This window comes from Geospiza fortis, unplaced genomic scaffold, assembly GCF_000277835.1.
Source record: "Geospiza fortis unplaced genomic scaffold, GeoFor_1.0 scaffold318, whole genome shotgun sequence".
Classification (NCBI taxonomy): domain Eukaryota; kingdom Metazoa; phylum Chordata; class Aves; order Passeriformes; family Thraupidae; genus Geospiza; species Geospiza fortis.
In genome coordinates this window covers 3,074,917-3,087,698 of record NW_005054371.1, presented here as the reverse complement: position 1 = coordinate 3,087,698, position 12,782 = coordinate 3,074,917, and the positions used below count along the sequence as shown (strand labels likewise).

Sequence of the window (12,782 nt, the reverse complement as noted above, 5' to 3'; positions counted from 1 at the left end):
GAGGGCGGCGGGCGCTTCTGGGAGCCCCTCTCTGCTCCGCCGGGGCGCTCCCGTCAGCCCAGCCTGGCGAAAGGCTCCTCACCGGGTACCCCTCTCACAGCAGAGCTGCGCCGGTAACGGGAAACACTGAACAGAGGGGAAAGATCCCGGAAAGGCCTGAGAGGATTCCGGGGCCAGTCCCGCCGCCCTTATCTTGGTTTGTGCGGAAACTCGGAGTTCTCAAAGGTTCTCCAACACGTTTAAAAAACCCCTTACACTGGATCTTCCTAGCAGAGCTCAGCACAAATCCATCCACCCGCAGTTCTTCACCGTGTTCTTATAGCCGGTGTCCGGTGACCGGGCGGCCCCTTCGTTGCTGCCCCGCGCCCAGCGCAGCCCCGCTCCCGCCCCGGCTGGAGCCAGCACCGGGCCGGCAGCTGGCCAGCGGTGGGCCCCGAGACTCCCTGCCCCGGGCGGGAATGGAAACGGGCAGCGCTTTCTTCTCTCCTGTGTCCTGAGACACAGCGCTGTGCGGAGGGCAGCGTAAGCCGTGGTGCAGCTCCAGACAGCAGCGGTGCTTTAAAGCCGACCACATCCCCAAAACGCGCCTGAGAAGGGCGCGGAGCGGCGGTCCCGCGGGACAGCGCACTCGTGGGGCACAGGCTGCTCGATGGGCTTGCGGCAAAGCTCAGTGACTCTTACGGAATTTTCTCAGCGGTTTCCTCCGCCCTCGACTGAGCTCGGAGCACTCCGGGGCTGCTCACGAGTTACAGAAGCATTCGGCCGCTCTCTCCTGTTCATTGCTCTCTCTCCCCAGCAGCTCTCGCGCTGGTGCAGCGTTTCCCACCACGCACAGATACCCACGGCCCATCTCCCCAGGCAGCCGGGAGGCTGGAGAGCTGGGGGCTGCCCCTGCCTCACACCAATCCCTCCACAACAGATGACATTGGGGAGATTTTGCTGGAACCTTACAGCACGGTTCTGACACTACAGCAAAAGCTTTTACACTCAGAAAGCAGATAAAGCACAGTTTCACCCGGTGTGTGCCTTGCCTGGTAGCACACTGTTTAATAAATGTAAGAAAACAGTACAAGAGGGTGAAGCAGCTAAATGTGTAAGCAATCTTCACATCCCTTATCAAAACATTTCAATACTCGTCCCACGTTTTCTGCAGGGATATTTAACAGCCAAGCTCCCTTTCTGGAAAAACTTCTAAGCCCCTTCCAGCCTCACAGTGAAGGGCAAGATGTGTAGCAGGAGGGCTCCTCTCCCCGAGCCTTGTCAGGGCAGGGTGGCAGCGGGATGGGAGCAGGAGCTCCCCTGGTGAGCGGCACCAGGGCCACCTGAGCCGCCGTGCCGGCTGCGACGCGGCCACCAAAGCGCACGGGGCAGCCCGGAACCGTCCCGCGAGCTGCCACTGACCCGGCGGCAGTGTTCGAGTGTCACTGCGACTTTTCATACAGAAGTAATTCGTTAATAGCAGACTTTAAATAACCATTAAATAGTCAAGAAAAAGTCTCTATTCCATCAAAGTGAGGGGGAAGAGGAAGCCATTTTTTTACCCTACAGCGCTCCAGAGGAAGTCACATTGTGTCCATCTTTAAAGCCACGCTGTGTACAAATTATTTGTATCTAGTTGGCAAAAGAAATGTGCAGTTTAAATGAGCTCAAAACGATTGACTTGTAACTCTTGAAACACAGTATATAATGAAGAATAAACCTCTGGAGCATTTTGTAGCATAAAATTCTTGCAGTTATTTTGTTCTTTAGTTCTAATCCATTAGTTTTTCACATAAAACAAGACTTTTGCTTTTTTATATATTTTTATAAAGGTTCACATCAAATATTTATTTGGCTTTCCATGCTCACTACAGACAAAGTGACCATCACCTAGCTAAAGCAGAAATGTTTCTTCTTCATTCTGGAATGGTCTGTAGTAGCATCAATTAGCTTGTATTAGGTGATGAATGACAACAGCAGTACTGAGACGCTGGAGTTCATAAAGCAATATCTCCCACCACTATTGTTCTGCAGCACTAATGCAATAAAGGACAGAGACTACAGGGAGCAAAACCAATTCATAGCAGTGAAAAATCATTACAATACCATGAAGTTCAAATTAATCCCTTCTTTCCATTTCACTCGGTTGAAGAGAGATATGAAATTTTCTGAAAAAACCTACAACGCCAGCTCCAGTTCTTACAGCGTTTAAAATTTAGCAAGTAACAAATAAAGATAAGCAAACATGAACTGCAGGTATAACATCTGAAATAGTAAAACTAATCAGTAAATCCAGACATGAAAAGCTGTAATTGGACTCTGCACCTTCCCTGCTGCTACACAGTGGTTACATCTCTCTGAATCAGCCAGTGAGGAGAACTGAAAGCAGCACTGCCTTCATCCAACTGCTCCAACTCAACGAGGAAAACACGAGGCCAGCAGCTCTTTAATTCAACCTACATGCTGCTAAACAGAATCTTACTTTCCAAAACTGGAGCAAAGCAGGTATTTATGCTGTGCAGGTGGATCCAAGTACCCACACACAACACAACTGTGATCAGTCAGGTTCAGTGCAGCTGCTTTAGCTGATCTTCCCACAAGTTTCAGACTTGGTAGCACTTGAATAGCTCAATATCAATGAATATTGAATAAGTTTATATGGAAGAGATTTATACAGCCAACTTTCAATTCACAAGTTTGGAGCTTTGGTTGGTTTTTTTTAAATAATTTATACGTCTGTTATATATAACTGTATACAACATATATGGCAAAAAAACACAAAAGTATTTTTAAAATGGTAAGAGGCACAGAAAGTATGTGAAAGAGGAACATTCTGTAGCAAATACAGAACAAATACAGTTCTTCACAAATATATTCAGGTATTTCAGTGCACATTTTCCACCCTCTATTTTACTTCATGTCAATCTATTTTAGGCTCTCTAATTTCAGTATACTAGATCAGCCATGTCAAATAATAAAAAGTTTCCTTTCTTCAAAAAGCAAAATTTATCATTCAAAAAGTAAAATTCAAAGCCCAACATTTCTTTCTAGGCCAGCTTTACTTGCTGACAATTACATGTCGTTTGCTTTGAGGAGCAGGAGAGAATGCTGCTTTTCCAGTGCAGATTGTTACACACTACAAAACTCAGATAGAAGTAGAGTGGCTGCATTTACCTCAAACTCCACAGCCAGCAATGTGTGAAGTGAGGGATAAGTACCTGCAATTAAAATGCCCCAATTTAAAATATGGGGAAAACATTTTTTTCATTCAATACTTAGATATTTTGTGTTACAGTTTAGTATTTTATAAACTATGCTTATGAATCTTACATGTAATATTTAGGCAACTCAAATCCTGACCAGCTGAATTTATTCCTCCCTCAAAGTGCTACTGCCCCAGTCAGAATTCTCCAAGATCCCTTCCACAACATCCCTTCATTTAAACACTGGGGCTGAAAAAGGTTTCATCCTTATTGGAATACTTCCCAACTTTTTATTTTTTCATGCTTTAAGATTTGCCTTTCTCATGTTCACAAGCATGCAATGGGCACAAGGAGAAGTTTTTCCTGAAGTCAAACTTGAGCAAGATTTTATCTTTTAAAAGAAATTGAAAGATGGAGATTCATGCTGTTATAAACCTACTGTGAGATAAGTTCTGGGTGCTGATTAAATAGTCCTGTATCTAGCCTAATCAGGATAAATAGAGATCCTGAATTCCTCAAACATTGCCCAAAAGGGAGATTTTTAAAACTAAAGCACAAATTATAGACCACCATATGTGAACAAAATTTATATAAAATTGAGTAGCTCTCAAAACTTGGAAAACTTATGAATTTGTTTAAGACTGCATTTTAGTCTCACCACTGGAGATGGGTGAGAAGAATCTCTGCAGTAGCATTTAGAATTGCAGGTGTTTATATTTTGCACCCTTCCTTTTAGTATTGTGCATGATGTCTGAACAGCATATTCAGCATGTCACGCAGCAGTGGCAGCTGATTTCCCTCAAAACACACTTTTTTCCAGTAATGTTGAATCCTTCAGCAGCCATTTCCATTAAGTGATGGCTGCCACAATCTGCCTCCTAAAGAATCCATTTTCTCTTGGATGTTCCTTCTGAACTGTGTGTGCAGAAGCAGCTGGCAGGGACCAAAATTAAAGCAGCCACCCATAAACCAGAAATACAAAACCAAGTGGACAACTTGTCTGTAACAAGCTGTTCCCTGCCACCTCAGTTTCTCTTTCATGTTCATTTCTAGTTGCACAGGTGACATTTTCAATAAACTCCTTTTCAATAAATATTTATAAATTTCTGTTTGTGCAGCTGAAGGAATTCCAGAACTTTGCAAATGTCCTGGGGACACTGCAGTGTAGATCAGTCTCTACTTGACTTTTATTAAAATTAGAAATCTCTTTTCAGCTGTTGTGTAGCTGGTTCAAGTTCTAAAGGAAATTAAGAGATTCTACTTTTATAGCCACACACCTTTAAAACAAAGGGCAATGCACTGTTTCACATCACATCTTCCCAAACCTTTAGCTGGTCACACCTATGAGCTACCACAGCCCCACACATTTGGGCATCTCTGAACTTCAAATCCATGACCCAAACCCCCTTCACCCCCAGGGCTTGGGGTGCCCAGGAGCCCTTCAGCTGCTCAGGGCAGCTCTGTCCCTGGATAGATCCCTGTTCCAGGGGCTGGATAACATCCCAGTCCATAGCATCCCTGTCCCAGGGGCTGGATAACATCCCAGTCCATAGCATCCCTGTCCCAGGGGCTGGATAGCATCCCTGTCCATAGCATCCCTGTCCCAGGGGCTGGATAACACCCCAGTCCATAGCATCCCTGCCCCAGGGGCTCTGCCTGGCACACCACACCTCCTGCTGCACAGTCCCAGGGGCCTGGCCTGCCTCTCCTGGCCCCGAGGGCAGCAGGCAGAAGCCACACAGCAATGTTCCCCTGGATCTAAGCTCTCAGGTGATGGAGCAAAATAGCCAGGCCTCATTTGACTACAGATTGGACAAATTTAAATCCCAGGGAAGAGAGTTGCCAATCCCCATCTAAAAATTCAAACAAGAGCTTTGCGCAAAAGAGTGAGAATTCAGTTTCTCTCATAAGTAACGTACAATGTGCTATAAATGACTGTCTAGGAAGATTCTTGAAATTAATCCATTGCATCTCTTCAAAACTCAAAGTAACATAAATAACTCGCTAATTTCTCTTGAAAATCCCAAGGATTTGAGAAAAATAGACTCTCTATCTGTAGCATTTTCATATTTCTACTCCATACCACAGTGAAGACTTCCTGCAAGCTGTCATGAAAGATGAATTCTCCCCTGGTGAAACTACCTAGAAATCAGGCTTTTTTACAAACTTATCTTCTTCCTTTCTCTCTCTCTCTCTCTATTTATTTTTTTAGTACAATTACCGTGTGCAAAAACAGAGGATGAGAATCTCCAGCCCTGTAGTTCACACAATGGTCAGAATCCAATCCCAGTCTCATGTCTAAAAGTTTATAGCCAATTCTTTTCCAGAATTTGCCCAAGGCAAAAGTCTCCATTCAGTTAATCACCAGACTGTTCTTTTCTCATAGCACAGGGAAGATAACCTAAAAAGCCAGGGGGGGAAAAAAAATCACCAGCAATCCAAGAGATGCAGATTTCGTGGTGAAAATGCCCAGTATCAGCTGCAGTGCAAACCTCTATACCACACTAAGTTCAGAAGATTCACCTCCACCCTCCTGAGTTTCTATTTGCAGCAATGTGGTCAGTGTTTGCTCTAGTAGAATCTAGCAGGTGAAAACATTTGGCTAAATCATTCCTGAAACACCCGGGCTGTACCTCTTTAGCATAGCTCAAAAAATATGAAAACTGGTTTCTACTCCCAATGATGGCTTTGGTGATGATTCTGATTGCTGGTAATGATCCTGGAAGTTCAATCCTGGGCAGAGGCTGCTCCATCTCCCACAAATTGTATGCATCAATTCCACCCTCCTCTTCCCACGCCAGCTAAATTTTAAAACAAGAACAATTTGTCATACAGAATTAAGAAATTCTGCCAGGTTAAGACTTTCTGTGAAAGATTTCTGAGAGCTTTACAAAGACCTTATGCTTACTGTTTGTCCTTGCTCACCTCTCTACAGGCATAGTTACCATACACAAGCTCTAATCTCAGACCTAGGTCCAGCCTCAGGAGGCCAAGAAAGATTCAGGAAACACATTCCACACTTGCTTGCAGGCAGCCTCTTAACAAGGTCTTGAAGGGTCAAACTGATGGTTTGTATTTAAGGCCAACAGCTACAGCAAGTTCCCCAGTCCACACAAGAGTAAAAATAGAGCAGGTCCAGGGATATCAAAACATCCCATGTTTAAGAACTCTGAGCTCTAAGCAGAGATCTCAGTAACTGGGATTTGTAATCTATCCCAAAGGAATACTCTGGCCTCCAACATCAAGAGTTCATATCCCAGCCTTTCCCATCTTGTGGGGGCATCTGAGGTCTCTTTCCTCTTTCTCATCTTTCACAGATCTTGCAGAACCTAAATTATCTTGGAGGCATTTGCTCCTCTCAGGTTTGAGTGCTGTGTTCAAGTGTCCCTGGAGCAAAGGGGAGAAGGACAGAGGCACAGAGGTAACAGCTCACAGCTGCTAAGGGATGGCCCCAGTGCTGCACATCCTGTCCTGCACCCTCATCCTGCGAGCCTGCCCCCTCGTGCCCACTCACCCCTTCCTCAAGGCAAACAAGGCAGCAGAAAGGACAGAAGGAGAGAACAAGAGGCACAGGGAGAACTGGAACTGGACCTGCCCCCAGAGCAGCGCCAAGGGGTGACACTGGCCCTGCCACAGCACCCAAGGTCCCAGTACAGCACCTCCCAGCTCCACGCCCTCCCTGGCTCCTGCAAACCGCTGCCAGTGGTAACGAGCTGCTCATCATCTCCCTGTCCCAGCAGCAGCCCCCAGCGGGAGTTTGCTTTGTTCAAGCGAGATTCACACAGACAAGCAGAGTGAGCAGCCCATGCCTCATTAATGAGAGAGAGGAGCACAGAGGTCACTGTTGACAGAGGAACAGCAGCAGCCATTAGGGTTGGACAACACAGGCAGAACAGCATCGAGCAGAACAAGAGCTGCTGAGGCCAAGGAGCTGTTCATGCGTAACAGGCACCAACACTGCTCTCTTCCAGGTTAAAAATAAATCCATTTCTGGCAATCAGCAAACTGACAATTTTATTGTTGCCATGTCAATTGGAAAATTTTCTGTATAAAATACAAACCCAAAAGCAAGACAAAAAAGTCCCTGAGAAATTACCATTTCCTCTTTAAATAACCACAAACAGAAAAGTTTCTAGCTTATGACAGAGTTACACTGTAGAACATCCCAGCACAAGACCAGACATCAGAATTGGCAAATGGCACAGGCTCACCCACAAAAGCCTACACTGTACAGACAGAAGCAGGTGGAAGAAAAAACAGTATGCAATTGTTTAAGACCTCTGTATCCTGCAGGGGAAAGAGATTTGGACAAAAATAAATTAGCATTTTAGTTGTTATCTGTAACTTTTTGCATTTTTTTACTGCCTCGAGTGATTATAGAGTCAGAGTAGACTTGCCATTTGTGGCTGACCTTGCTTTTCTCATCCCAAGATTCTGGTTTTTAAGGTGTTACATGAGCTCTTTGCTCTCGTGTCACTGGGACAGATGAACCCACACCAGCAATAGCTGCAATTCTAAACAGATCCTTAGGGAAACACTGATTTGTTACCCTTGTTCCTAAGTGGCTGTTGATTCTTACACTTCAATACCTGCAAAGGGGAGGTGGGGGGGACCATATGCATGTGTGCAGTGTCTGAATAATAACATAACACTGACACTCAGAAACAACTCTTCCTCAAACAGCATTAGAAAAAATACATGCAGCTGTTGTGCAGGGAAGTCAAAGGAAGCCAGAATTTAAAAAAGGCAGTTCAGAGACAACCACTTCTGTAACACTGGGAAGATTTTAATTGTTGCAAGGAGGCTCGATGTACTATGGAGCTTTCTGCAGCAGCAGAGGGCCCACAGGTCAGCACTGAGCTGACCGAGCCTTGTGGAGACACTCCTGGGGCAGGACTGGCTCTGAGCAGATGCACCTGCAGCTGTGTCCCTTGAAGGCCTTCCTGTAAGCATGGGGGTGTGCAGGAGGGCAGGGCAGGCTTCACCAAAGCTTATCAGCACAGATCTGGGAACATACCAGGGACACTCCCTTCCCAAGGACACCCCACTCTGTTCCTGGCTGCACAGGGGCTCCCAGCTAGGCTAGAACCAGGCTGTACAAGCTACACTCACTTTCTCTGCTTTGGACAAGCCTGAACTCTGAAGCACAAACATTTGCCTCTGGTTTCCCTGAGGCAGGGCAGAAGAGGAGCCTGTTACCCACTCGTGTCTCCATGCCCTCCCAAAGTGAAGAGCTGGACACTCACACACTGAGGGCTCTCACAGGATAATGGGCTCCTTCTCCCTCTACAATCCCAGAAACCACTGGGAGACACAGGACCACACCTCCTCAGGACAGGACTTCATTTCACAAGGTTTCATCTGAATGCTACCTCCTGAATCCCAGATCAGTTATTTACATTACCCACTCAGCATTTCACCCCAAAATGCTGCAGAAACACAAGTCCCATAGTAATGGCACGCGGTGACTGTACCTTGTCACTGCAACGTGACCTGAAGAAAAATGGATTTCATGAGCAGCCTGATTTTAAGTCTTCAATAATACTTTGCACCTTTTACAAAATATTTGTTAGCAGATGCCACCCCCTTCCCGCTTCTCTTTGTGGAAAAGCCAAGCTATAAACAAAAGTACAAAAGCAGGAGGAAATTAAGACTAAGCAAGATCAAAAGATGCTCTTTTCTACAGGGCAAAAAAGTCCAGGCAATTCAGTAAAAGATACAGATTCTTAATTGCTCTTATGAGACTATTGGGTAAGAGCAGCTGGTTTAGAGCCCAGGACATGAAGCAAAGAACAAGAGGTACGGCAATGGTATTGAGAGAACAGATTACTGAAAAAGGCATTGCATAATAGAGCAGTTACAAAATACACCCTAATGGGTGTGCTCCTTTAGCTCTTTTGTTACTTGGCTTAAGCTTTCTATAATCACTGATGAGAATTTGTAAAAGCTGAAATGAAAATTAATTATTGAAAAGTACCTGAAATGCTAAGTGATTTTCTACCCTGAGGGGTTTTAGCTATTAAATGAAATATACAATTGATTCTGCAGATAAAATACTTCTGTGGCAAAGCATCTTTGGTCCCACTTGACCCAGAACACTGACATTTATCACTCCTCCATTTATAAACAGCTACAAGATAAAAGTAATGAAGAAGTTAATTGGATCTGAAGTGATCATCTTCCCACTGCACAGTTAGGATTCTCCCTGTTCCCAACTGATTTTAGTACCTACTTTTCTTTCTAGAAAGCCTCATCTGGTCTGTGCCAGGTATAAATACACAGCATTTAAGAAATAAATAATTAGTTTATAATAGTTTAGCAACCAAAATCTCTGCTGAATCCTATCCTGAAACACCTTATGTTACAGGGAGAAGAAAAGACAAAAAATAAACTCTGCGTATTTCTAAAACAGATTCTTTATAATGTATTACAAACAGATAAAAGGTGTATTCTTTTCTCATTATCAATGCATCTATTCAATACTCATTCTAAGAAAGTCTTTACAGTATGCATGCAGTCTTTGTATTTTCAGTGTTCCAGATCACTGCAGAGCTCTCATTAGCCAACATCACATATGTGATGTGTTGCATCACATATGCAACAATTTACATAACCTTATAACAATGTCTCTCATCAGGGAAGAAGGAGAGAAATTTTCTTTTTTTAAGACCTTTTAGATCCTGCTTCTGGAAGCACAGCCAGTGAGGCTATTTACATGTCCAATAGGTTTTCCCCAACACATTTACAAATCTCTAACTGTGAGAAGCCTGTGGACACACCAATGTACCAGCAGGCCAGCCTGCAGCACTCTGTGCCTGCAGCACTCTGTGCCTGCAGCTAAGCACAGCTTTGGCTTTTACAAACAGTTCACAAGAGGCCAGGTCCCTTTTGATTTTAGAGTTTTATTTCCATCTCCCCACACCTCCACATATAAACACTGAAACCTCCCCGTTTCTCCTCCCTCCCCCTCTCCCACCCACAGAGAGGTTGCATGGTGAGGTGATGCAATTTAAAGCCACATCAATGCCTAACACACAGAACAGGTTTGGAGAAGGGAAAGCCTAACATGAAAAAAGAAGTTAAACAGCCTCTTGAATCAAAAATATTAATAAATATGTAGTAAAATTTCATTTTTCCCATCCTGAAGGATTTTCACAACAGAAGAATAAATTCAGTAAAATAAGGCAAAAGCTGTCCTTTTGCAGGAAATCAGTTTTAGAAAACAAAAGTACTGAAGGCTGCAATTATTGTATCTATAAGTAAGAATCACAGAGCCTCAGGCCTGCTGTCCTTTGGTGCTCCCCATGTGTGCCACAAAGGTGGCTTGTTACCAAGATACCAGTGACACATATGCTACACACACACACCCAGAGGATGTGTCTTTGCAGAGGCCCTTTTGTAAAAATGAACAAAAACATTACAGTGCTGTTACAAATATCCCCTGTGGTTAAAATGCAGACATAGGAAGCAAAGATTTACCTGTAAACCTTATCAGGGAAGGTACCAGACTGTTGGACTCTTCTTACAGTAAAATCTCACAGCAGGAAAGAAAGCCCATCCACTGGATTCAGAAGGTGCCTGTATCTGGAGTCAAACCATGAGAACAGAACAGAGCCACGCTGCACTGAACCATCCAGCACCCCAGTCTGAAACACACAGCACTCCCAAACAAACCCTGCACTCCTCAGGGATCTGCATCACCACCGGGGCAAGAAAACGACATCTTCATTTTCTGTTCAGATTTTATTTGAAATCTAATTCAAATTGTCAAAGCTACAAAAAGGGGGAACATTTGGGTTATTTCTGCTATGTCACAACATTCTAAAAACAAAATATCACTACTGCCAGCAGATCAGTTACACACATTTCTGATGAAACTTCTAAACACAAAAATGCTTCTTTTGGGAAATAGTCACAATGAAGATATTTTGTACAATATAAAACAATGACAGGTCTACAGATGCCGATACTCATGAGTATACACGTGCATTCACAAAAAAAAAATCAGGAATGCTTTTTTGTTTTTAAACAGACTGTTCAGGCACAAAAACAAAACCGCATTTCCAGTAAGTGACAGCATCATAAAAAATATTAACATTGTCAGTGTTTGCTTTTCTTTGACTTCTTGTGAGATCTGTGAGGAGAACGGGACTGAGACCTGGATTTTTTCCCTGACTTTTTAGGGGATCTGGATCGTGATCTTCTCGATCTTTTGGGTGTCCTGGAGCCAGATGGCGACCTTCCAAAAAAAAAAGTCAAATATTAATAGAGAAAGTACCTTTTCCTGAAGTTATTTGTATTCATTTATTGAGCCAAACAAGGCAGAAAACATCCTCCCTAATAATGAAAGTAACAGGATGATATCTTGCTTTTGAGAAAAAGGCCATTTTTACATTATAAGATTTTGAGAGTGTTTTGAGCTTAACTTTAGTGCTTAGGACCCACATGAATAATAACACATACTCATGTCCTTAAACCCACATCAGGAATTCACAGCCTTTCACATCAGCCTCAGCCAGCTTGGTTTTTGTATGAATTGCAGCCTATGTCCACAGAGAAATGCAAAACTGTGTTCAATTGTGTTACAGTGAAATACCTTTGATTCTCATCAAGCATATTCAGAATGTGAAAAAGAAGGGACACTGAATAAATTTACTGTCATCTAACCCTCACCTAATATACTGAAACCTGAATAAGCATCATATTAACTCTAAAAAAATCTCAACTACTTTTCTAATTTTATTTGAAATCCTTATATAAATAAGAACAAGAATACTGTAGTTATGTGCTATGATTTTTTCAACACCATCAAAGGAGTATTCCTCAGCCTGACTGAGGAATTTTACATCAGTAAGATATTCTATACTCTGAAAGTGGAAGGTGAACTTTCAAGATACAGCAGCTTTAGCAGAAGAATAAAATTTCACCTCAAGTTTAACATTAACTAAAGACAAATATTTGTGTCAGAGGTTAGGAAATATCTAGCTTGGAAACAAAACCCCATAAGCAGTATCTGATTTTTTCTTCCCTTGAAAAACAAACTATGGGAATGAGGAGCTTCATGTAAGCTGATCATCAGTGAAAGGCTGCATGGTCACTCCAATTTCAGAGGTTCTAAAGAAGAGCTACAGGAATTTTAGGACTACAGAAGATTTATCCTTTGAAAATAAAAAGCTAAGAAAGAAGCAAGGTACTCTGGTTTAAAGCACCATTTCTTAAAATTACCAGTAAACGGGTAAATAGGTAATAAACAGGTAAAAAAACCACAGCAGAGCAGAATCCGGAGCTGATTATCAGGGCAGGAGGCTGTGTGGATTTCCAACCCCAGTGCTCAAAGGTAGTAATGAGGAACGTGCACTACAGATCCTGTGAGACAAAGTACCTCACAGGGTATGAAACACTGCTGGAACATCCCCCCGCCCCCAAAGCCCAGCCAAGCACACCCACCAGCTCCCTGAACCAGAGAAGATACCAGCTCACCTTTTGCCTTTTTTACTGACATCTCTGGGAGAATCTTTGTGCGAGGAGCGGGAGCGGGAGCTCTCCTTGTGGGAGCGCTCGGAGCGCTCCGATTTGGGCGAGGGGGACTTGGCCGGCGGC

The 12,782-nt window shown here is 43.6% G+C and overlaps 1 protein-coding gene across 4 annotated transcripts in view; it reads right to left on the bottom strand.

Moving 5' to 3' along the window:
- Positions 1 to 10,906: 10,906 nt before the first annotated feature.
- The window catches only part of U2SURP (U2 snRNP associated SURP domain containing), a 43,040-nt gene continuing 41,164 nt past the window's right edge, over positions 10,907 to 12,782 (bottom strand). For 3 of the 4 annotated variants that reach the window (XM_031060016.1, XM_031060017.1, XM_031060018.1), the window contains 2 exons: positions 12,663 to 12,782; positions 10,907 to 11,421 (listed from right to left, as the gene is read on the bottom strand). In XM_031060016.1, coding sequence (XP_030915876.1) covers positions 11,207 to 11,421; positions 12,663 to 12,782 — 335 coding nt within the window. In that variant the 3' untranslated portion in view covers positions 10,907 to 11,206. The remainder of the gene's footprint in view (positions 11,422 to 12,662) is intronic. The other variant, XM_031060019.1, reaches the window with a different exon arrangement.